We start from the raw sequence: 27,610 nt of genomic DNA, 5'->3' as shown, positions 1-27,610 counted from the left end.
CGTGTAACAAGTTTGCTTTTATGTTTAAATAACGACAGTACATATACCATCTTCCTTTCACAGAAAAAAAAACTTCATCAAGTACGCTCTACTTCAGTAGCATGGGTAGCTTATAACATTCTATGCTAATAATAAAAACGACATAAGACGTATGAACAACAGCACGAATGAGCTATGCAAGGTCGTTTTGACTTTTTGTTCTAGTCAACAGGAATTTTATACAGATCTTTCCTTCATCTAACATGCAAGGCATGATCAAATCGTCTAATAAAATATATACGATATTTTGTCATTTATTACATATCATTGTCATTATGGTTCTGTTCTATTTTTCTTTCATGAAACCAATTTATCATAGAATCGTCAACATAAACTGGCATATGAATCACTCTTCATCGCGCTAAACTTTATTTCAACATATTTTGATTTAGGTATAGGTGCAAGATTAGTAAATGGATCTGCCTACAATGAAGGACGAGTAGAAATATTCCATAACAATGAATGGGGATCACTTTGTGATGACACATTTAATACCGAGGATGGTCAAGTTATATGCAGAATGCTTGGACTAGACACTGAGTAAATAGAAATTATATTAATTATTGATTTGCGATAGTACGATATAATCATATTGAGCACAATAGAGGGACGAACGATATCGGAAGGAGAGTCAAACTCATAGATTGAAAATAAACTGACAACGCCATGGCTAAAACTGAAAAAGACAAACACACAAATAATAGTACAGAATACACTACAAAAAAAAGACTATGCAACACGAACCCCTATAAAACTGGGGGTGATCGCAGGTGCTCCGGAAATGACATCAATGGAACCAATTTGTCTGCACCATAAACGCATTTCGACAATCAATGTATCTTCAGTGATGCTCGAAACCTTCTGAATGGAAAACATGTCCTCATTTCTGTTTAAATTTGTCACTTCAATTACTTTGTGTTCCTTTTAAACACGTACCCAATCGTCCACTCTTCAGAAAACAGTTTAAATGAATCGTATCAGCGAAAATTGTCAAAGAATAAGGGCAAAGATACCAGAGGGACATTTAAACTTCGAAAATAAACTGACAACACCATGGTTAAAAAGACAAAGAGACAAACAATAGTAAACAACACACAAAATTAGTAAAAAAAAAACACGAACCTCACCAAAAGCTAGCGGTGATCTCATATTCTCCAGTTAGGTAAGAAGATTCCGATGCACATGTTGCATCCGTCAAGTGACACTAATTATACATAGTTGTCATATTGACACTATTATTTTGTTAAATGATATTTTTTACTTCTAGGAACGTGACTGTGCTGTCTTCCGCGTATTTCGGAAGTGGAACTTCAGAAGTAAAGATATCAGGACTAAATTGTACTGGCCTAGAAAATCACATTGCGGCCTGTAATTTTACTGGTTGGGGACATCTCACGTGTAAACAAAATCATGCTGTTGGAATTATTTGCGGTAAAGGTTTCAATTTGGAATTTAATGCTTCTTTCTATAATTAATTGGGACGTAAAAGCGGTGAACGACACACATGCGTATAGAGCGTGATAGCGCTTCGTTACAATAATGGACATACAACCAACGCTTTTGTCCGTATTTATCAACATTCAGCATCATTTTGTTAATTTCATTTTTTACATTTGTAGAAAAAAAGTAAACCACAAAAATCTGAACTCCGAGGAAAATTCAAAAAGGAAAAGTCACTAATCAGATGGCAAAATCAGAAGTTAATCATGTTAATAGCGCATACTGAATTTGACATATATATAAATTTACAAGACCCAATATATACGTAGAATTATAAGTTTTCTCAAATATTTGTAAAAGAATAACAATTTTAGTACTTTATCAATTTTCTATATTCCATCAACCTTTTATGTGTTGTGTACGCCTTAAATACGTGAAAATACACATATCAAATTAACTTCTTCTTATAACTGTATCCAGCCATTTACACATTTAAACATAGATACTTAAGATATTCTTGTTACTTTCCTTAATGCAGGCGGTACACAAATTCGACTAGTAAACAGTGTTCGACCATCAGAAGGTCGGTTAGAAGTTTTCCATAACAATGCATGGGGAACTGTTTGTGATAAGAATTTTGACGCCACAGATGCTGCTACTGTGTGTCAGATACTAGGATATAATACAAGGTAAAAGAGAGGCGAGCTATACCAAGAAACATTCTAACTCATAAGCCGTAAATAAGTTCAAGGCACAAAAAACAACAAAAAAAAACAATGACACCACTGGTAATTGGCGGTGATCGAAGACCTTTGAATGTTTTCGTACATTAATTTTAAATGAACTCGTGCAGTGTTTTAAAAAAATCGGTAAATGTTTTGTTAAACCAAAAATTACATTAAAAGCAGTCATAGATTTTATCGATAGAAAATGCTGCACAATAAGCACACAAACAAATCATCTTTCAATTCATGCATAAAACACCAGACGAGTGTAATATTCACCTGACAACAACGCCATATGATATGTCAAGTATTGCTTTATATAAAGATTTGTCGAGGAAAAAGACATTAAATATTTTTTATATTGAAGCGTAAACATTTAATTTCATCTAAATACACATGGGCTTATTCGTTTTATTATTTAGTATAACCTTTACTTAACAGCAACCCTTATTTCATTGGTGGTGCATACTTCGGAGAAGGTACAAATAGAGTATGGTTAGATGAGCTTGCATGTAATGGTACAGAGGACGATATTGGAAAATGTGGATCAAGAGGATGGGGTGTATCACAGTGTGGACATTCTCGTGATGTCTCTGTTATTTGCGGTTAGTTCACATAATTTATTTCGATTGAAATAGAACAAATACGGTCAGAACACTTTATTAGACTTTCGCTGAATTTTATTTTATTTTGATTTTGTTGATTTCTCCGAGCTCTTTGCATTAATTTGTTAATTATGCACCTGAATACGAAACATATTTGATCTTTTTGAATAGCAATTTTTAAAACAATAAAGTCGTCAAAGGGTTGGTTATTTTTTCCCAATACATATGGAGTTACGTGTTGTTACATCCATTTTTATTTATATCTCTGAGTATGCGCTAAATATAGTTATATCGAGACTTTTATCACAGTGTTGTTATATTTGTTATTCTCGTGGTGTTTTGTCTGATGCTTGGTCCGTTTCTGTGTGTATTGCGTTTCGGTGTTGTGTCGTTGTTCTCCTCTTATATTTAATGCGTTTTCCTCGGTTTTGGTTTGTTACCCCGATTTTGTTTTTTATCCATGGATTTATGAGTTTTGAACAGCGGTATACTAATGTTGCCTTTATTTGTTTACAAGACGAAGGAAGCACGTCATATTACAATCTATAGTCACTTAAATTCATAGTAAAATTAGTTTACAATAAAAGTGCGCACATTCGCATGATGTGTCTGTTATCTGTGATTAGTTCCCTTTATTTATATAACATTATATACTAGCATTAACTATATCCAGTTTGTGAACAATAGAATCATTTGAAATCTTTTTATAATATTGCATCTTTTACAATGAGTTATTTATTACTTTTATTTAAGTTAAGTACGCAATAGAGATGTTCATTAACAATAAAATACCACAGATATCCACAAATGAGGTACCAGTAATGATGCTACTTCTATGCATATATTTGGTTCTATAGCTTAGTAATTTTATTAACCAGTTCAATATATAACTTTTAAATCAAACGCTCGTGCAATTTGATTTACATCGAACGGAAATATTCTTCATTAAAAGGGTTTCATCCTATAATAAAAAAATAGTTTACATTGTCTAATTTTGATCAATCGAGACCAAAATAATATCAAAACATAATCATTTTATGAACACTATATATTAAATTATTATTTTAAACATTAACTATATTGATAGTTTGATAGTTTATTAGAGAAAACTCAGCCGCAGAAGACTGCGTAACAGGAGCATATTTATATACACAATATTAATTACAACATAGTTCATCATACAAACATAATACATTTTTAAATTATACATCTTCAAAAATAAGTTTGTGTTTATTACAGTTTTAAATTAGACAAGCATCTTTTCTACCTTTTGAATAAAAATTGACAGCTTAGACAGCACATTACTATTACTATATTTAAGCATGCCAAGTACTTTTTTTTCATTTGGATATTTTAAATAATATGGAGGTATGAACTTCCCCCTTAAATCCTTAACTTCATAGTTGGTACATTTACATATATAGTGGTATACATCTCCAAGACCAGCTTTACAAAGTGGACAAATCCTCTCATTTCGTGGTACATTTCTCCATCTTCCTGTTTCGATGGGAAACTTTGTATTACATACCCTTATTCAAGCAGCGCTTTTATGTTATATTCATGCCAACAGTTTTAATAATTAGCTATATATGTAATATAATATCCCCGCATTTCGCGTTCAATGTTCTTGTTTTAAAGAAAAATGGACATAACACTTTTCTTTTAGATACCATGGTTAAACTAGTTGATGGAACAAAACCATCTAATGGACGTATCGAAATATTTCACAATGGTGAATGGGGTACAGTATGTGACACATCATTTAATGCAGCTCATGCTACTGTTATATGCCGGATGTTGGGTTATAACAACTCGTACGTAACAAATAAAGGCATAATACATCTAGTATATAGATTTTTTCTATATACACGACAGACATTTCTTTTTAATAAATCAGCATTTATTGATTACAACTTTTGATGTCATATATATGATATATAACATAAACATGAAAATTTAAAGGGAGAATATGTTAAAGATACAACAACTCGACCATAGACCAAAAACAGCAGAAGGTCACCATCAATTGGTTTTCAAAGCAGTGAGAATATCCGGCATCTTGAGTCTGGCCCAAGCTGGCTTCTTAACAATCAGTGTCCTAGTTAAAATGGACCTGATACCTAACTCCAGAACATGAAAATGAACTTAGATTAAAAAATGAAATACAAACAAAACCCAGAGCCTCCGGCTGACTGGGGACATGCGGCGGTGTTAAACCTGTTTTTTTTAGATCTCAAACCCCCTATATCTCTAGAAAATGAAGAAAAAAGAAAAACACAACAATACACACACTATCATACCTTCATAAACTATACAAAAAGAACATGCGTATATAAGTTTTAAGATAAAAAATGTATACCAAAGCAATGACAGTTATTATCCCTATATAACAAATTCTCTTAATACGGTAATGATGTTTGGTTTATATTTGTGTGTGATATTAAAGAAAAGGCAATGAAATTTCAAATGACAACACAACAATAGTTTTTTTTATTTAAAAAATATACGAGGAAAAACACTTCAAGTATCTACTTTGGAAGTACCTCATAATAAAGTATATCCAAGCAAAAACAAATTTAAATCAAAAGGTTTCTACTCTAAGTCATAAGACACAATAGGTTGAGTTGATAAATTATCCGATAAAATCTCTCCTTTTGTTTTAATTACATTTACCTAATTTTTTTCAATGTTGTATCTACAGGGATGCTTCTATACTAAAAACACCAGTGATATCACCAGGCAAAGGCAAAATATTTTTCGAAAATATAAACTGTCTTGGTCAGGAAATGGACATAGAAGACTGTACTTTTTCAAACTGGGAAAATTCACATTGCAACCACGCTAACGATATCGGAATCGACTGTGGTAAGATTTTGTTTCCCTCTTTATCTTAACGAAATGTATTATAAAATGGTTTGTAATTTGTAGGTTATAATGATCATTATCGGTATTATGCATAGAAGTGTGAACGCCCAACAGGCCTTTTCTTTACAAAAGACTTATAAGATACACATTAATTAGATGTGCATATTAACATTGCCTCGATGTGTTTCCAAGAATAAGACATAGTATATCTTCCTCATAATTTACATGGAAAAAAAAATGATTCTGAAAGTTCCTTAAAATTAAAAAAAAAAGTTTGTATAATGCATATATATATATTGTGTGCTTGTATTATGTTTTTTTTTCAAATGTTGCCGACTTATCCTTTTAAAATCGATTTGTATAAAGCTACTAAGGTCAAGCTCTATGGTGGACGAGGCCCATTCGAAGGAACTGTGGAAGTATATCATTCGGGCAAATGGGGCGAAATATGTAGCAACGAATTTGATGACAAAGATGCCGCTGTCATCTGTAAAATGTTGGGATATAAACAGGGGTATGTACAGGTGTACAGAATAAGTGATATCTTCATTAAGAAAAATGAAGTATCGTTCAATGCTAACCTATTTAATATATACACATTTTAGTTATTCAATTCATTTTAACACATGTATGTCAAATGCTTTAAAGTAGTCTAATTTATCTTCTGTTCAGTATCAATATGATTGAATTTTATGCGATTGTAATACATGTGAAAAGTAAAATCACAAAAATACTGAACTCAGAGGAAAATCAATTAGGAAAGTCCATAATACATGGCAAAATCAAATAACAAAACGCATCAAAAACGAATGGACAAGAACTGTCATATTCCTGACTTGGTACAGGCATTTTGGAATGGAGAAAATGGTGGATTAAACCTGGTGAGAGACAGCTATAAAACCATGTTTTATTAATCATGTTCTGCATACGGAAATGTTTGTACCAAGTCCAGAATATAACAAATGTCTTACACATTGTATGATGTGTTTGAGATTTTGATAAGGGACTTTCCCATTTGAATATTCCTACAATTTGGTATTTTCACTATTTTACTTTTTATCTTTACAGTAATTGTTACCATGTCGAACAATACAAGTAGCATTCACAAGCTGTCATTTGTTGTGTTAATGTTAGAATCAATCCATGCAAACTCTTATAACAGTACTATATTTTGAAGGTCGAAATCACTTCTTGTCCGGTAGAGAAACAAAACTTTTATTAAATCTTATTTTATAAGGAACATTCGAGTAGCAAATTCAACATTTAGCAACAGTACTGGACTGGTTTGGTTAGATAAACTACAGTGCATGGGTAACGAGGAAGATGTTGCACTTTGTAAATCAGATGGGTTTGGAGTAAAAACTTGCAAACAGCAGAAAGCGGCTGTATTTTGTGGTCAGTTTATTATTTGTGTATATCTATATTTAGAAAATATACGCCCATATGAGAGCTAGGTTACCAATAGCGATTCATAATTTTTAACTATAAGTATCCAAAGTAAAGCTTGTCAATTGTACTATTTAATAGACAATAAACCATTAAGAACTTTTTAAATACAATAAGTTTTATTTCTTTCTTAAATACGCTTTGTTAGTTCACTATTTGCCATTCTGGGTACACACTGCACATTTCCACTTTGAACAACATGCAATATATTACATGTATATTAAACATATTTTTATCAGTGTTGCGTATTAATGTTTTGTATTTCAATTATAGTATTAACAAAAAGTGTGATTAATACATGTAAGATGCCTTATTTCCTTTTACATAACTTTGAATTTTTCGAAAATCTAAGAATTTTCTTATTCAAGGAATAGATAACCTTGACCGTATTTGGCACAACTTTTTGGAATTGTGGGTCCTTAATGCTCTACAACTTTGTACTTGTTTGGCAATTTTGATCTGAGCGTCACTAATGAGTCTTATGTAGATAAAACGCGCGTCTGGCGTATTAAATTATAATCGTGGTGCCTTTGATAACTATTTTTACTCCTTATATACACATTATTTAACATAACCTTAATAATCTAGTAAATATTTAATAGGTCAAGATACCCAAGTGCGACTCCGAGGTGGTAAAGTTGGAAATGAAGGATTAGTTGAAATATACAATGGAAATAAATGGCATCCTGTCTGTGCTAACGACCTAAGTATGGATACTGCAAGGGTCATTTGTCAAAGTTTGGGGTTCGACATGAGGTATGCTGATTTGAGGTAGAATGTTATAAAATAAATTTAATTGACCGCCCGACATTTTAATCTGTTTCGCAGTCATTTGAACAATAAGTTAAACGTCAATTTGTCAAAATGTTAAGCCAGTGTTCTCTCTAATGGGCCGTTTCAGTTAATTTCTGACAAGTGGGGATGGATGGGGAGATTTGTGTTCATACCTATCAGAAAAAAACATCATGAAAAACTACCTATCAGATCTATAAATTAAGAATTATCAGATGTAGAGATTCTATTCATATTGGGTGGATGGACTTTCATGGGACAAGTTGACCTATCAGAATGTTTTACTGCAAGGATTGTATCCATCAGGATTTTAAATCCAATACCAGGTAGTGCATAATAGGAAACTTTCTACATTCCAAAGCACCCCTTAGATCTGACAAAGGAATTTTTGTAACCCCTAAGATGTAATTATTTTAAATTATTTTCTGTCGCAAGACCCTCAGAAATGGTTACGTAAAAGTGTACCTGTCAGTTGAAAAAACCCACAATTTCACCCCTAGGATGTATAAGTTGTTCACCCCTCAGAAAGGACCATCCATTCACCATTATCAGATATTAAATGGAATGGCCTAATGACATGGTTATCCGAATAATCACTGGCAATTTGCATTCAAGAGATTAGTACCGGTGCAAATTTAGAAGCTACGTTATTTTTGTTCGAAACATTTTATGAAATTCTACTACGTATCACATGCTGAAAGACGTTTACACATGCGTAAACGTATACAGGACGGAAAACATGATGGGGAAGATCGAGTCATGAAGTTCATTGTTTTTTTTTTTTACCTTTTTAACAATGGAACAGCCGTGTAATTTTCACGACACACCACTAACACATTTTTGGTAGCTTTGTCGACAGGTACAATACAACCCTCTTTGACAATTTAAGTCAGACTTTGTCATTACAACAAAAACAGCTATTTGCATAGTCAGCACTGGTTGGTACCATGGCTAATTTTCAGTTCACAAATAAAGGCATCAATGCAACGACGTTTACCTGACATTACTTACAGCCATCATCAACATTAATAATAAAGATATCTTTCCAGGAGCTCTAAATTAGAATATGACTTGAACAACGTAGATTGATGATATACAGGTTATTTGAAAGTTAAAATAGTGGAAAGCAAACATCTCGTACTATTGCACACGGAAACACGGAGTTGTCTAAGAGACAACAACCCGGAAAAAAAGCAGAAAAAAGCTAGAAAATTACACAACTGCAGATTGGATTCAGCTTGCCAACACTGCTATGAATGCTCGTTCAGTGCAAAAGACACCACATTTAACTTCGAGACATAAATCAATCAAAATAATTTAAACTGGAACAATTCTTCCGTATGATAATTTAAGCCTCGTAAAACATTGTCCCATTTTATCTCAGTTTTAGTACAGATCCAATATTACTGAAAAGCACGTCATTCCAGACAACGTTACTGAATACAAATCCAGTAAAAACTCGCTGTACAGGGTCTGAAATAGATATTGGACTTTGTACTGTAAATGAATTTGAATCGAAATGCGGCAACATGACCTATCAGAGTATACGATGTCGTAAGTAAAAATTTTAATATTGTCGATAGAGAAACTCAACTCATAATACATTATTATCCTCATCATCCTTTTGTTTACATTCCTCCTTAAAAAAAAGTGTCAAAAATATTTGAAAGACTAAACATATATAAGTATTAAAATATCCGAATTGCCCTTAAGGAATCACGCTTCAAATTTTACGATTCTTCCTACCACATGTACCACCCATGCCCCCTCGATTTGGATTCACATTATTAAATAATATGTAAAACAATGTTTGTTAAAATGAAATAATGATGTAAAGCAAGGAGAAAGAATTACCGTATATTCAGGAAAATATTAGAAATGATGTCCAATGGTGCAGGGTTTTAATGAAATATCAGAATATTTGGAAAGTAAATCTCTTTTTTGTCTGCTTTACATAGATTTTCCATAATTTTACTTATAGCAACAACTCCGATTAGACTTGTTAATGGTAAAATGGGATTCGAAGGACGCGTAGATGTACTTCATAACGGACAATGGGGATCAATTTGTGGCAAAGGTTTTCAGAAAAACGATGCTGATGTCATTTGTAAAATGCTTGGATTCACGGACAGGTATTATCTTTGTTTTTTGTCTTTTTTTTTAAATGAAAAATTATGTGATGTAATTATGAGGAAAAAAACAACATGAAACCATCAAGATGATATAAACAAACTTTAAGGAAGTATAAAAAAATATCAGAAAAATCAATGGTCACAAACAAAGCATTCATTTGACAAACAAAAGTTAACGTTAATTTGTCACACGGAAAGCATAGATTAAAGCACGACAAACATTTGTCTTCACAATTACACAAACGAAACTTTATGGTGTTTTTTTTTCTTAGATAGGTATATTAAGGGGCTAAATTTAATTGAACATTTGTTCCTGAGTCGATAGAATAGTTTAAAACAATGAAAGTTAGGTTTGTTTTTAATGTTTTTGCCTTACATTTTCATAGCAAAGACGTTTTCCTGGATAATAAGTTTGGAAAGTCTACAGGACCAGTGTGGTTGGAACAATTGTCATGTACAGGAACAGAACATGATATTTCAGGATGTCTTCCAAACTGGAAAGCCAAAACATGTAACAACACAGTTGGTATATCATGTGGTAATTATTTCGGTTCTCAAATGGTTTTTACTCTTAGAATTGATATTGGAAATTATTCAATACTATTTTCCAAAGTTTTTTTCGATAGATGCATTAAAAAAAAAAAATTTGGAGAATATACACAATATTTATGTTTCCTAAATATCTGTAATTTAATCATCATTTTCACATACCAAATTTCCGGGCTGTTTATGACATTCAAACTTAAAAATTAACTGACAATAATAATATAAAAAATCCCAGACAAGCAGACAATCAGACCAAATTACTTATATTCTGAATGGTACACTATTTGCAGTGTGTTTACGGCCTTCAAAACACTTAGCAGCATCATGATGTGTTCATATTTTCGATTTCACTGTCTCTTTCTTTAATTTTTGTCCAAGCAATTTATTTTGTAAATCAGGGACATCAGCTGTTAACATGAACACTATATATTATGTCTATAGATATAGGGAGATGTGGTATAAGTGCAAATGATACAACTACTGTATATCATAATATGATTTGATTCTTCTGTCATGAAGCAACGTAAATTTGATACACGCCCATTTTGTATGGCAAATCATGATCGTAAAGACGAGTCATGAACACTGCTCAATTTGGATTAAGCACGGAACAGATGTATAACGTTTTACCAAAATAATATTTAAGACTTCATATAACAAGTATTATGATATGTAAGTAAAGGCAACAGTAGTATACCGCTGTTCAAAAATGTAAGCCTTTTGGTTTCCAGTGTCTACACCAGTACGCCTGGTGAATGGTGGTGGTCCGTGGGAAGGACGTGTTGAAGTTCAACACAATGGACAGTGGGGTACCATATGCGATACAAACTTTGGAGACAAAGAGGCAGCTGTGATTTGTAACATGATTGGATTTCAACCAGGGTATAATTAACTATATTGTCTCATAACATAAAATACTAATTAAAGTCCAAAGGTTGCCCATAACAATGGTTCATAAAGGAACATTTTTAATTGAGAATTTCAAAATCATTTTTGTCGAGCCTTCGACTTTAGTCAAAAAAGCGAGACTAAGCGATCCTACATTCCGTCGTCGTCGGCGGCGTCAACAAATATTCACTCTGTGGTTAAAGTTTTTGAAATTTTAATAACTTTTTTAAACTATACTTGATTTCTACAAAACTTTGACAGAAGCTTGTTTATGATCATAAGATAGTTTCCAGAAGTAAATTTTGTAAAAATAAAATTCCATTTTTTCCGTATTTTACTATAAATGGACTTAGTTTTTTCTGCAGGGAAACAAAACATTCACTCTGTGGTTAAAGTTTTTAGAATCTTAATAACTTTCTCAAACTATCCTGGACATGTTTACTAATTATATTAAGATCCTGCCCCGAACTTTAATTAATTTTATGTTTTAAGGATTAACAATAGCAATCAATTAACTGGACAATTAATCTGTCAAACTAATTACCACGAAGACAATTTTTAAATAAAACATAACTATTTAATGATTTGATTTTCAGCACAAATTTATATCAAATCTATCGAAATTGAAAAAAAGTCCGGTTAACCGGTTAGCGTTTTGAGTATTCGGTATTCGGTCGTTCGACCGATTAACCTGTTAACAGATTAACCGTTGACAACACTAATTTTTTTCCTCATTGTTGTTGAGCCTGCGATTTACAGAAAAACTAGGCGAGACACTGGGTTCCACGGAACCCTTACACATTTTTGTCATGTCTTGTGAATTTGTTTAATTGTTTACATTCAAGCTCAAATAGATGAGAACATAAATATGTATTTGATACTTGTTCAAAGAGCGTTTGGTTATTCTAAAACGATGGCCTATCTAGCTCGAAGAACTATGGAGTCTGGGAAATATACTTTAATTTTTTTTATATAAATAAGGCCGTAGGTTTTCCCGTTTGAATTGTATTACACTGTCTTATCGGGGCCTTTTATAGCTGACTATGCGGTAAGGTCTTTGCTCATTGTTGAAGGCCGTATGGTGACCTATAGTTGTTATTGTCTGTGTAACTTTGGTCTCTTGTGGACATTTGTCTCATGTGTAATTTTGGTCTCTTGTGGACAGATGTCTTATACAACATCTTCTTTTTTATATTCATATAATTAACCTTTCAGTTTTATCAATTTATTTTCAGCACGTTTACTGCAGAACCTAAAAATGCATCCTTCTTTGGAACAAGTGATAAAAGCATCCTTTTGGACAACCTATCTTGTTATGGTAACGAATTAGACATAAATATCTGTAGAACACAGGCATGGAGTAAGCATAGCTGTACCAACTATGAAGAGGCTGGTGTTACATGCAGTGCGTATTGATTTATATGTAATGTAAACAGGTTCTTCGTCAAAATCAAAGGGGAAGTCTGAGTATTAGAGACATCACTACAAAATAATTCGTATTGATGTGTGCGCTTTAATCTGACTGTTTTGAAATACTGACCAAAATCAAACAACTATAATATCTTTCACGCTGACTGCTAAACACCTATCTGACCTCCATGATGAATGTGTTGTTGTCCCCGCAGACAAAGCCCCAAATAACATCGTTTTTATCTGTAAAAGTCATTACATTAATTGCTTGATAAACGAATTAGGAATAGACAATTCACTTGGAAACCCAACATATACCCTCACGACACTTACCAAATAGGAAATCCTGGATAATCATAGGTCTGTTCTTTGTTCCTTTGGTATTTCAACCAAAGAGGAAGAACTGGATCTTCCATCACTGTATTGGATACCCAAACTACATAAGTGTCCTTACAAACAAAGGTATAATGCTGGGTCTTCCAAGTGCTCCACGAAACCCCTTTCTAAATTATTAACATCCATTTTATCAGCAATCAAAGACGGGCTTCAAAGTTATTGTGAAACTGCCTATTATAGAGGTGGCGTAAATCAGATGTGGATACTTAAAAAATCCAAAGATCTTTTAGAGTACATACATTCTAATCCTCTTTCATCTTGTTACAGTAGACAGTATCTTGTCTTAGGGAGGGATAAATCATACTTTGTAAAGAATCATTCTGCTTCAAACAAAAAATTCTCTGAAACCGATATTATCAAGATGCTTGATTTCTTGATTGACAACATATTTGTTACGTTCGGAGGACGTGTTTTTCAACAGACTGTCGGCATCCCAATGGAAACAAACTGTGCCCCTCTACTTGCTGACTTGTTTCTTTATTATTATGAGGCTGACTTCATGCATGAACTTCTTAGGAAGAAAGATAAGAAGTTAGCAATATCCTTTAACTCTACTTTCCGCTATATAGATGACGTTCTTTCACTAAACAATTCAAAATTTGGTGACTATGTGGATCGCATCTATCCCATCGAATTGGAGATAAAGGATACTACAGATACAGTTGAGTCGGCTTCATATCTTGACTTACATCTAGAAATTGACAATGAGGGTCGGTTGAAGACAAAACTTTACGACAAAAGAGATGATTTCAGCTTTCCAATTGTGAACTTTCCATTTCTAAGTAGCAACATTCCAGCAGCACCTGCATACGGGGTATATATCTCCCAATTGATACGATATTCCCGTGCTTGCATTTCCTATCACGATTTTCTTGATAGAGGGTTACTGCTCACAAGGAAGCTATTAAACCAAGAGTTCTAAATGGTGAAGTTGAAATCATCCCTTTGTAAATTTTACGGACGCCATCACGAGTTGGTTGACCGTTATGGAATAACCGTTTCAAAAATGATATCGGATATGTTCCTTACGTCGTAACTACAATCCCCTTCCCTTTCATGAATTTGACCTACCGAATTAGACTATTTACCGGATTTGTAATCACATAAGCAACACGACGGGTGCCGCATGTGGAGCAGGATCTGCTTACCCTTCCGGAGCACCTGAGATCACCCCTAGTTTTTGGTGGGGTTCGTGTTGTTTATTCTTTAGTTTTCTATGTTGTGTCATGTGTACTATTGTTTTTCTGTTTGTCTTTTTCATTTTTAGCCATGGCGTTGTCAGTTTGTTCTAGATTTACGAGTTTGACTGTCCCTTTGGTATCTTTCGTCCCTCTTTTATATTTGGAAGCTGTTTTATAAAAAAAATAAATTGTTACGTCTTCAATACATGTCGTTCTTTAGAGTCTTTGAAAAAATAATACACTATATTCAGTCGAGCTTACTTATAGAACAATAAAGATACTAGTAGTTAAGGCGATAAATCAAATCGTTTGGCAATGACCTTTTTTTAATATTTAATGATGATTATTTTTAAAAGGATCTAAAAATATTCGACTAACTGGTGGAGCTCATACAATGGAAGGCCGATTAGAAATCCAGACAAATGGAACATGGTCGACTTTATGTGATGACAAGTTTAATGATGCAGACGCTACGTATGTCTGTAAGCTGTTGTCACCTCATCCTATCAGTCTGTAAGCATTTGGTTATATTTAAAAAGTTTGAAAATTATTCAAATAAATAAATAAGGAACCCAATATTTATGGAAACGTCGACCATTTATAGTTATGGCAATTATGTTGTGATTCTTTTGTCATTATTGACTATTCTATCTTTGTCTTTGAGGGCCTGATCAATGTAAATTGTCGAGCATCACATTTAGGCATTTTCTACAACATGGTAACGAGAGGCGCAGATTACATTGAAAGATAATTAATTGTTACTTTTAACGTTTCGTTCAGAAATACCTGCTATGTATTTTGACATTTTTGGTAATCCAAAATTGGAGCTATAAGCGTTTTGATTATATATAGCTTCTCTTTTCCTTTTTCGCAGTCATATTGTGGGAAAAGTTTTCCATAACAGTTATTTTGGCAATGGCAAAGGATTGGCAACGTTTTCAAATGTAAGTTGTGATGGTACAGAAATAGATTTGTTACACTGTCGCATGACACAGGGAGGACCTCCACAATGTGACCACACACAGGATGTTGGCATATCGTGTATGAGTAAGTATACACTTGAATCTATACATTGTGGTGAGGACATTTATAGATAGTCTTTTTTCTTATTATCAGGAACAAATAACTATATGGAGTATGAAATATTCATGAAAATCAGGCAAATGCAGGCTTTAAAAAAAAAAGACAGAAGACAAAGTATTGTCAAAGTAAAATATGATCTGACAAAGCTATACCAAAGAAAACAACAACCGAAAAAGAAAAAAAAAAGACAGTTAAAAATTTACAAAACTTATCATATCAATCTTAAGTTTAAAGGACACGATCTCCATAATCAACCACGGTTATAAGGTGTGCCAGACATGTGAGCATATCCTGCTCCACATATGTTGTTCGTGTTAACAAAAAAGAGACAAGTGAAATTGCATCAATTGCGTTAGTTCACTTTTAACAATACTCTTCTCCCAAACCATTTTACTTATTGGAACCACATTATGCCAACATCATTCGTGAGTGATCGATTATAATAGTTTTGTTCAGAAGACATTGCCTGCCGACATGGCTACAACAAGAACAAAGAGGTAATATGCAAGTTGTGTATTCTATCTTGAAAGTCGCCATTGATAGAGAAATTCTAAATTTAATGCGACCGTTATTCAAATGACGTTTTCAGTTAGCTATTAAACCTGGTTCAATTAACTATTTTCTACATAAGGATTTGATTGCACTTAGTCAAGAATACCACAGTTGTTTGACATGTTTTAGTATATATACAAAGATGTGGCATGAATGCCCATGAGACACCTCTCCACCCAAGTCACTATTTGTAAAAGTAAACCATTATTGGTCAAAGTACGGTCGTTAATACTGACCCTTTCCTCACACTGAACAGCAAGTTATATAGGGACCAAAATATGACTAGTGTAAAACCACTCAAAGGGGAAATCCAACGATCTGTTTGATTTTGTAATTTCAAAATGTACGTTCCATTTTAAATTGTAAGATTAAGATAATAGTAATAATAAAGAACATGTAATTTCAACCACCTCTCCGAAAAAAACCTCATAAGCCGGTTAATTTTCGCACCTTTAAATTATATAAATTTATACAACCATTTATTTGTATTCCTAAAGTCAAATCAACATCTTCATTAACTGGGAAAAGTTTGACGGAAGGCACGTTCTTGACTAACAGCTTTGGCGAGCAAGGAAGTATATGTGATCAGAACGTAAACACAGAAGCTGCTACGGTACTCTGTAAAAGTTTAGGCTATTGGTAAGTTGTACATTGCGAACACTGTTAAAGTTATGGGCTGTGTATAAATAAATACAATATTGTAATGTATTAATGTAGTTTTTGAATATCATGTCTGTTTTGTTTTTTACTGCATACACGTAAATATATAAATAGACGTATACACTCTCATTAAAGAAAAATTATTGACTTTATAAAACAAAAAAAAAAAGACAAAAGATGAAGTCGAGCATGGAATGCAACAAACCTTATAATATTCAGCTCACAATACAAGATTAAACAGTCAAACACAAACAAAATGAATATCATCAGTATAGTGAGAGAAAAAATATATTAGGGAACGATATCGTAGAATTATTCTGATGTGAACAGAATCTTACAATCTTCATTACTAAAACGTGAAAAAACCCACATTGACCGTCCTCTTTAATGATATGATATGCAGAAAAAGCTTAACATATATATCATAGGTATATGAAGATGTAGTATGAGTGCCAATAAGACAAATCTCCATCCAAATAACAATTCATAAAAGTAAACCATTTTGGGTCAAGGTACGGCCTTCAACACAGAGCCTTGGCTCACACCGACACCAAGCTATAAAGGCAAGCTACATGTATATCATGATTTTTTACTTCAAACTTATCTTATCAACAGGAGTAATTCAGCAACTTTGTATAAGGACTCCTGGTTTGGGCCTGGGAATGGTACATCTTTTAAATTGGAACCACAGTGCACCGGAGAAGAAGAAAATATTTTATTTTGTAATTTACATAAGCCATGGGGAAGAGACGAATGTCCACATTCACATGACATAGGTGTTAAATGCGCACCTACATCTATAGGTATACAAATACTTATGTATATTAAGAAATAAAAAAAATGATCTTAACACTTTGCAATCCACCTTTCAAAAGTTAACTCTAGCCATACCATTGAAAGGTCAATTCGGCTCTAAATACTGAAATCACTAGATATAGGAATATTTGGTATGAGCGCCAATGAGACAACTCTCCATCCAAGTCACATTGTCTGTTTCTGTTTTTCCCTACACACATTATGCAAAAGTAGATGAAAGTAAAACATGTTATGCTTGATTAAGTAGGATGCCTTACATCACGTACTTTGTATGGTATTTAATTTAAATAGTTGTAAAACAATCCACGCTATTGCTTTGTATTTTAGAAATAATGATTAAAAAAGGAGTCTAACTTAGGATTAGTAGTATTACAAATCATGAAAATTGTATCATACAAAGTAAATCACAAAAGTACCGAACTCCGAGGAAAATTATAAACGGAAAGTCTCTTATCAAATGGCAAATTAAATGCACGAACACATTAAACTAATGGATAAGGACTGTCATATTCCTGACTTAGCACAGGCATTTTCTTATGTAGAAAATGGTGGATTGAATATGAATATGACAGTTGTTGTCCATTCGTTTGGTGTGTTTTATCGTTTGATTTTGCAATTTGATTATGCACTTTCCGTTTTGATTTTTCCTTGGAGTTCATTAATTTTGTGATTTGATTTCTTTTTCTTTACATGGTTTTATAGCTAGCTAAACCACTCACTTGTACGACAGTCTCATCAAATTTCATTATGATAAAAACGGTGCCTGTATTAAGAAAACAAACATACATAATCGGTAAAATTGTCAAACAAGGGGTACCGCAGACAGCATTCTGTTTTAATCTTAATCAATATGAAATTAAACAAATATTTAACAAGGAAGCACAAAAAGGCATACATCAAATCTAACAACCTCATTTATTGCTTTTTTATTATACGATTTAAAGTATCGAGAACGAACCCTACACTTACAGGCACATAGTTAGGTTAACATGAATCCGTATCAATATAAAGTGGGATAGTAAGCAACATGTTTCTCCCATATCATATTAATAACATGATAGATTAAGAATAGAGTGATGTCCCTATATTTAAGTTAGTATTGAATAGTTTTCTTTCCTGATAATGATTTTCTTATCTATATCTAGGACGAAACAATATTAAACTTGTTGATGGTACGACAAACGGTATTGGGAAACTGACCCTAAAAGTGAACAACAAATGGGGAACTATATGTGATTCATTCTGGAATTCTAAAAATACCGCTGTTGTTTGCCGGATGCTTGGATTTAGGTGAGTAATTTGACCATTACAGTGTTTTAAAAATTATGGTATGATTGCAAATTTCTCAGATATCGACAAAACACATGAATATACATTCTAATTCAAGGCTTTACCTATACCATTATGTGAAGCAAGTTAGAACAAAATGTTTATGAACTCCAGAATGATTAACAGTTCCAAAGTGATACTTACTTTAAATGAAACGTAATAAATCAGCAGTGCTATTTGAAATCATGTGAGAAATCATCTATTAAATAGTTATGGATGTAAAAGCAACCATCAGTATCTAATAGGTTGATATAAACAATATGTGTCATATAAAGAAATAACACAATTGTGTTTATATCAGTAGTATTTGTTCTGGTTAATTGAATTTCATTAAATTACACATCTCTAATCTAATTTAAGAAATGTAAGTGGACGTTCCTTCTCGTTACCCCGGAACTCCTCTGCAGTTTTGATTGGTAGTATTCGATGTAATGGAAATGAAACAGATCTTGGGCAGTGTAAAGGGGACTTTGACAAAACAGTGTGCACTGACAGCGTTGTCGGAATTGATTGTACAGGTACGATATATGATATGTATATAATGTAGATATAGGAAGATGTGGTGTGAGTGCCAATGAGACACTCTCCATCCAAAAAAAAATTTAAAAAGTAAACCATTATAGGTTAAAGTACGGCCTTCAACACGGAGCCTTGGCTCACACCGAACAACAAGCTACATGAACTTCTGTGTACTTGATTAAAAGTATATGTTATACGTTATTCAAAAAGGTTTACACATCTACAGATTTATATGCTAGTTTGCATTAAAATTCATCATGAATTCGACCTTTTCAATTGTATTTACCCTGCGTGTCTAAATGTTTTTTGTCAAATACAAAATATTACACACTCAATTGACATGCGAAATGTATTTGAAACATTTATTAGCAATGCTGATATCTTTAGTAAAGTTTATTCGTATCGTTAGATTAATAATTGAAATTTCAAACTGTTGTTAAATACAGAAGGGGTAATAAAAAGTCGAAATCAAGAGGAAGAAACGGAATGGCAAAAACACTTGTCATTTAAAAATTTAGACCGTTTACTTAATATAGCAATTATGTTCACCATGCCTTCAATATTCAGGATCCTAATTGAATTGGGAGATGGATTGAGATTATTTTAAAAATCTTTTCTTTACTGATCTTTTTCTAAATTAGTGATAAGATGCAAGTCAGACTGCATCCCAATAGATATAACAGTTACAGATATTAAGATCACATTTGGAAATCATTCGTTTTGCACTTCTTCTTAACCTTTAAAATATTTATTCAAGATGGAGTTGAACTCAAACTGAGTGGAGGGAAGACGGTAGGCGAAGGTCGTGTTGATATCCTTGACGGTGGAGCATGGGGTAGTCTATGTGATAAAAACTTTGGATTTGCCGAGGCCAAAGTTTTATGTTCAATGATGGGATACCAGTAAGTGTTGATATATATATATAAGTCAGCAAGCACATGTGCACCGCCTCTGTATGAAATAGCTATTACATTCTTTAATTGTCCCATTGATTGCCCAATTAAGACGTTTTACTTTGTCAGTGGTTTTGGATTTCAGCCTTTTCTTTTTTACTTTTGAGTCTGTTTTCTGTGTTACACTTTGCTACCTTAATGATTGTAATCTAAACATTTTTTTTAATTTATAAATCCTTACATCACACACAGAACCCCCTAATCCTGAGAATTCATAAACACTCAAACAGGGCTTCATCTTGTCACTTTAAAAAAAAAGGGGATAAAGAAATAATAATTTTACTGTTGAAATGAAAAGAACATCTAATATATCGTATTGACTGAATAAATGGAGATTTAAGAAGGTGTGTTTAGATGGTCAATGGGATTGAAAATATTATCTGACTTTGTTTTCAACGGAACAGATGTATGCAAGGAATATGACTAGCAAAAGCAGAAAAAAATGCCTGGTAATGCTTTATATTTGGCGAAACAGACATACTACTGTACTTAAAGTACCCATTTTAAATATGAAATTTTTTATTTGTCGAAGTATATCAATAGAGAAAATAAAATAACTAAATATATTTAAGTATATTTTTATTCAGCAACACATTACCGTACTTTTACCATCTGCCTACTATGGAACTACACTCGGCTCCTTTTGGTATTGACCAGATACACTGCAATGGTTGGGAGGAGCATATATCACAATGCACATATACAAAAACTGCTAATTGTAATCACCGGTATGCTCATCTCAGGTGTTTTGGTAAGAACATATGTTTTGATTAGGAAAGTCACACTGTTGCGGTACCTCATTTACATTTATTTCGTGTAAATACGCACCTTGTATTCGTGTTAATAAGACACATCTGTTGAAATATGAGAGTATTTCTCTTGGCAATCGTATACGTTTGACCTAGTAATTAGTTAGAGGTGATGACAAATAATTCCCATGACAACTAAATACACTGAAATGTTGCTTTTAAGCATTTTTAATCACAAGTTGTCGTTTTAGGACCCAGATTGAGAGAAATGACGCCAACAGGGGAAACAATTGACACATAATATACATAGGTGGAAAATTACGCAAGACAATCAAAACTACAAAACACTTTAGAGAGTAATAAAATAATTTTTAGCACGAATCCTAACATACTATTTTTTCGATATTCAGTCACAAAGGGAACTGGCATTGATGTGTTTGTTTCCTTAAATAACTGCTTTAATATATGGAAAAAAGAAACGATATCTAGTATAACACGTTAGCATCAAACTTGGAAGAAAAAAGAAAACAAATGCTATCCTTCCATTAAATTAAAGATGGCATTCAGAACAAGTATATAACTTTTTGTTTTGCTTCATCTCTTAACAAATGCAACATGATAATAAAACGATCAGAAATACACTGATTTCTTATATAAAATGCATATAATGTTTTAAACATCTGATTACAAATTCAAATGATTATAATACAAATTGCCCCCTAAATATTTCACTAGAAAGGGAAAAACAAAAGAAGAAGAATATGTTGATGTTAAATAAAAGTTGCATACACTCTATCCAAATGAACTTTAGGTTTTCAAAAAGCAACATTCGAATTTTTTTATAATCATAAACTCGTGAACAGTTTGGAATTAGTGAGCTCATTTAAACTCACAAGTGTTCTTCTTTTCTCGTTTATTTATTTTTTTAAAGTATTCACGTGTATCTATATTTTTCTGCTTCACATATATATCGTGTGTCATCACCTCTAAATTTGATCTTTTGTCAAGCATTGTTGATAAAACTGGTATAACTGATCGGAAACGACCAAAAAGATACAATTCAAGTACAAAAGTTTTCCGATGAAATATAGTCTTTGTATCAACATTTTGATGATGTTTCCTTTTTAAATAATGTTTTATTAACAGTTATATATCCAAACGAACAATGCGACTCAATACTAAATCATAGTATCTGCAATTTCAGATTGTATTAAAGAATACAGGACGTCTACAGGGAGCATAACATCAGCTAACTATCCTGGACCATACAATTCTAATACAGACTGTCTTTATATTATAAAGCCTCCACCTGGACTTTATTCAATGGTTACAGATGTATTACAGATGGCTGACAACGGGGATTTTCTTGAGGTATCGTAAAAATTGAACAAACAAATTTGGAATGGAAACTAGGAATGTGTAAAAGAGACATCAACCCGATTAAATAACAGGAAACTGCCGAAGGCCACCGATGGGCCTGAAATACAGCTAGAAATGCATATCTTAGCTTATAACGTAACGAAAACTCACAGTGTCGCAATTTAAACCATTAAGGTTAAGTCCTAAACGAAGCGTGTTTTTTTCTGCTTCACATAAATTTGTTTCTTACATGTAGCTATACATGTAAAAGATACTACATTATAAACATATACTGTGCCACTTATATAAAGGAAGCCTTTAGAGGGAAAAAGCTTCAACTTCCACATTCTATAAATACTAATTACAATCGGAGTTCAGGCTGACTCCTTAAAACCATTTTTTGCAAAAATTCGAAATATGGAAAAATAATTTGGGAAATGCATATGTATCTTTTTTGAATGTGTACCAAAATTAAAAGACAATAACTGTTTATTGAATTATGCTTCAACATAAAACCTGAATGTACATTTTCAAACCATTTTAACGAAAAAGTTTTTCGTAGATACGAAGTCAGCCATTTGGAACGGAACTTGGTTACTATTCGACATCATCGTATATAGCTGCCGCTGTTTCGGATGAATTTTGGATTAGGTTTAAAACTAATGGACAAGGCAATGCTAGAGGATTCAAACTACATTGGTCACGTGAGTAGATTCTTTATACGTGATTCCCCTTCGGGAGCACCCGAGATCCCCCCAGATTTTGGTGGGTTTTGTGTTGCTTAGTCTATAGTTTTCAATGTTGTGTCTTCTGTACTATGATTTGTATGTTGGAGCCATGGTGTTGTCAGTTTATTTTTTATCTATAAGTTTGACTGTCTCTCTGCTATCTTTCGTACCTCTTTTATGTTAAAAACGGAAAACACTTAGCATATATTTCCTTATAAGAAATTATTAACGACACGTACACAATATTTCAAAACCAGCAATCAATTGGTAAATGCAAATATCTATGAAAGCTAGTGCAATTTTGGTAACATGATCTAACTGTAAGTTAGTTTTGTATTATGTTGTTGTTTTTTTACATTTTGATAAATTTTTTAAATATTTTATAATAAGAACTTTTATCTTTCCAACGATTAAGGTTCAATAATGGATTTAGAAAGAAATACATGTAACCTCTTAAATGAATTCATAGCAAGTTTAGATTAAATGAATATAAAAAATAAAAAAAATATTCTAATATGTATGATTTAACCTTTAACCTATAATGGTTTACTTTTTAAATTGTTATTTGGATGGAGAGTTGTCTCATTGGCACTCACACCACATCTTCCTATATCTATGATGTTACTAATTCGTTTCTCGTACATAACGACATTTTACACTTTGACTATTGCAGCATTTTCTTTACGAGATGCAGTAACCGTTAACTGTGAACCAGACAGATGGGGCGCAGCTATCAATATAACATTACTACAAATGGTTCATCAACAATTAAACTATTCAGACATTGTTTTATCTAACAGAACTGATTGTTATGGTCAGATCATCGGAGATTTGCTTTTGTTTGGACAGCAATATACAGGATGTGGGTCAACAAAAAGGGTAAAAGTTATACAATTGTGTTATTTTTTTAGTTTTATAAGTTGTGCTTTGTGTACTGTTGTTTGTTTATTGGTTTTGTGTTTTTTCTTGGCGGTGTCAGTGTATCATGTTTATTTCAAATTATGAGTTTGAATGTCCCTTAAGTGTAGTTTGCGTCTTTTTTTATTTATTTAATTATTTCGTAACAATGTTAAACGTGCTGTATCATTCAATATGTAAGCTATATCAACTACTATTCAAATATTTGTTATTTAAACGCCACTATATGAGTCGGCTAGATTGAATTCATTTTAATTTCGTTCAGCCTCTATTGCATGAGTCGTTATTCGTGCATGCTTTTAGGGTTTTTGAAAAACGAGGGATGGTTTGCTTATGACAACAACACGTGCATTATATTCGTGAGAGTAAATGGATATATTTTAATTTAAACACTTTGATAAACCTTTTCATGCTTTAAGGGCGTGGGTCTGAATGTAGCTATGGTTCATATATTTATGAAGTACATGGCATGCGTAGTATTTTAACATTTTTCAGAATAAACAATGTGACATATGAATAAACAATGCACATATACCACAAATACGTGTTTTAGTATGTATCTCTCAACTGCGGGGTGCGATTACTTTATTTAAGTTTTCACGTCATAATACATTCACATTGCATAGTTAAATTTCATGACTTTATACATATTTGCAAAAGCCTAACCAGACGATATATGTTGTGATCTTATAAACTTTGACTTTCCATGCGCTGAAGCCTTACCAAAAACGAAAATATATTGTTACCTGATACTGTTGTTTCGAAATAAATGTTATCTGCTAACTATTGTGTATGAATCTATTCTTAGCTTTAGAATCTCTATTAAAACAAATAAGTCATTTATGCTTATTTGTTTAACCCGTTTTTTTTAGAAATCCAATTCAAAAATTACTTTAACAACAGCTCGAATGACCAATACACATTTTAGCTGTTTTAAGTCATAGAATCGACGTCTGTCTATGTTTCATATATCTAAATTCATATTTACGATGTTGCCTTTTTTCTTTCATTTTAACAGATTTCTAACGGTTATATAACATATAACAACAATATAACGTACAGTTCCACCGGAGGGCAAAATTGGACAATACCTTTAGAATGTAAAATGGTAAAGACAAGAAGAAATGTGAATGTTTTATCTGAAAGTATAACTACAACGGAAGACTAAGGTTTGCTATTATTATATTGATAACAAGACACATCATTTTTATATTTTTGAAAATATTTTTAATATATCTTGAAACTGTAACATCGGGTGTGCAGTATGTAGTGTGTAATTTTAAATCCAAGGATGGTAAAGGAAATATTTCACCTTGACTTAAATTCAATTATGAATGAATGTGGCCTACAGAATAAGACTATTTACCGGGTAAGTCAGGAAATGACCAACACGACGGGTGCCACACGTGACGAAAGATCTGCTTACCATTCTGTAGCACCTAAAATTGTCCCCAGTTTTTTTATACGGTTCTTGTTCATTATTCTGTAGATTTTGTAATGATTTGTCTAGTGTACTATTGTTTTTCTGTTTGTAATTTTCTTTTTAGCCATGGCGTTGTCAGTTTATCTTTGATCTATACATTTGAATGTCCCCCTTGTATGTTTCCTTCGCCGCGATATAGCCTTTTTGTGCTAATGCGGCGTAAAGCAACCAACAATCAATCAATCAATTGTATGTTTCCCCTCCTTTAAAAAAAAATCCTTCACAACGTATATATAAATAACAGTCATTTCCCTTTAAAAACTTGTAATTTACATTGATTATTAATATACTTATCGATTGATTGAGTAACGCATAAAACAGATTAATTAATTAATTAAGATATTTGATTTTTGTCTATTCTTTACAATTATCTGATAGTTTTTTTTTATTGTGTTACATTTTATTCCGATAAAGCGTATACACTTATTTTGACGTTTCATAAAAGTAGGCTCGATACAACAAACATTACAATCTTTTTTTCCATTATAAATTTATTACACTATTAATTGTTTCTTTATGATATGGTACAAAATCAACCACAAACATCGATTCGCTTTGGCCCCAGATGACTTAAACAAATGTTTGTATCATGTATCCTATGGTGCAAACATGTTATTTTTTTAAATTAAATTTGAAACATCTTTTTGAACTCATCGGTGACCTATTTATTCTTTTAATTATTATTTCTAATAAGCTGTACTGAAACTTAACAATTGTAAAATTATGTGATTTCTGTTTTTGTTTTCTTTTTTGTTTTTGTTTTTTTTTATTTCGATATTTCCTATATTTCTCATATTAGTTCAACAAAAATAAAGTATATTACCAAAAATGAACGATTCTTCCAAATGCAGATTGTGAGCTTAAATGAACGGATACTCATTTTTTTATATTTCATTTTTATATTAAGTATATGATAAAAAGTAAAATCACAAAAATACTGAACTTTGAGGAAAATCTATTCGGAGAGACCATAATCACATGGCAAAATCAATTAACAAAACTCATCATCAAGTTCATTTAAAGAAAAGAAAAAGGAACTCCTTCATTTAGAAAAAAATGATTTATACCCGCGAGCCATCTTTATGTTCTAATTCCCTCATCTATAATTCTTTTATTCTGCAAGTCGTTGGTTAAGTTTTATGTTCTTACTCTGTACTATTATACTTAGTAGTTATCAAAAGTACCAGGATTATAATTTTATACACCAGACGCGCGTTTCGTCTACTTAAGACTCATCAGTGACGCTCAGATCAAAACCGTTAAAAAGCTAAACAAATACAAAGTTGAAGAACATTGAGGACCCAAAATTCCAAAAAGTTGTGCCAAATACGACTAAGGTAATCAACTCCTGGTGTAAGAAAATTCTAAGTTTTTCGAATAATTCAAAGTTTTGTAAACAGAAAATTTATAAAAATGACCATATAATTGATATGCATGTCAACACCGAAGTGCTGACTACTGGAATGGTGATACCCTCGGGAACGAAACGTCCACCAGCAGTGTCACCGACCCTCGGTCAAGCATCGACTTAATGTCTTTTGTTATTTTGTAGGATATTAGAAAGTTACAAAAAGGTTGATTCATTATAAATGTTTATCTGATTATTTCCTTTCTTGTCTTGCAGGTTTAATGTGGAGAATTTACGATCAGCTCCATGAGATTCAATAAAATATGAGGTGTACTTTTGTTTTGTTATTTATTATCGCAAAATACAAAAAAAAGAAGTGAAAGTAAACAATTTAAAAATTAAAAAAGTCAATGGAAAATTCTAAACGTAAAGTTGGTCAGCAGATAGCAGAAACAAAAAGTTTAACGCAACATTCGGACGAATAACAACTGTCATATTTCGGACTGGATACAGGCATTTTAGGTAGAAATTTGTTGATTATCCATGATTTTATAACTAGTTTAACTTCTCACTTGTATGATAGTCGCATAAAATTCCATTTCATTTCTTAGAATCTATAACGCAATACCCTCTTATGTCATTTGTGAA

General features: G+C 32.4%; 1 protein-coding gene across 1 annotated transcript; it reads left to right on the top strand.

Moving 5' to 3' along the window:
- Positions 1-559: 559 nt before the first annotated feature.
- LOC134702028 (deleted in malignant brain tumors 1 protein-like) lies at positions 560-27,293 on the top strand. The gene is made up of 27 exons (XM_063563135.1): positions 560-579; positions 1,307-1,470; positions 2,018-2,168; positions 2,646-2,809; positions 4,476-4,623; positions 5,511-5,674; positions 6,041-6,188; positions 6,912-7,069; positions 7,723-7,876; positions 9,297-9,466; positions 9,894-10,044; positions 10,431-10,582; positions 11,322-11,472; positions 12,714-12,883; positions 14,822-14,939; positions 15,340-15,512; positions 16,598-16,739; positions 17,376-17,563; positions 18,722-18,866; positions 19,266-19,423; positions 20,182-20,326; positions 20,965-21,128; positions 22,331-22,497; positions 23,048-23,189; positions 23,887-24,092; positions 25,150-25,300; positions 27,239-27,293. The coding sequence occupies exons 1-26, from the start codon at positions 560-562 to the stop codon at positions 25,297-25,299; spliced, it is 3,963 nt and encodes a 1,320-aa protein (XP_063419205.1). The 3' UTR covers position 25,300; positions 27,239-27,293.
- Positions 27,294-27,610: the final 317 nt, after the last annotated feature.

Source organism: Mytilus trossulus, unplaced genomic scaffold, assembly GCF_036588685.1.
Source record: "Mytilus trossulus isolate FHL-02 unplaced genomic scaffold, PNRI_Mtr1.1.1.hap1 h1tg000373l__unscaffolded, whole genome shotgun sequence".
In the NCBI taxonomy this organism is placed as follows: Eukaryota; Metazoa; Mollusca; class Bivalvia; order Mytilida; family Mytilidae; genus Mytilus; species Mytilus trossulus.
Note: the sequence above shows the minus strand (reverse complement) of the source record. Positions and strands in the feature narration are given on the sequence as shown.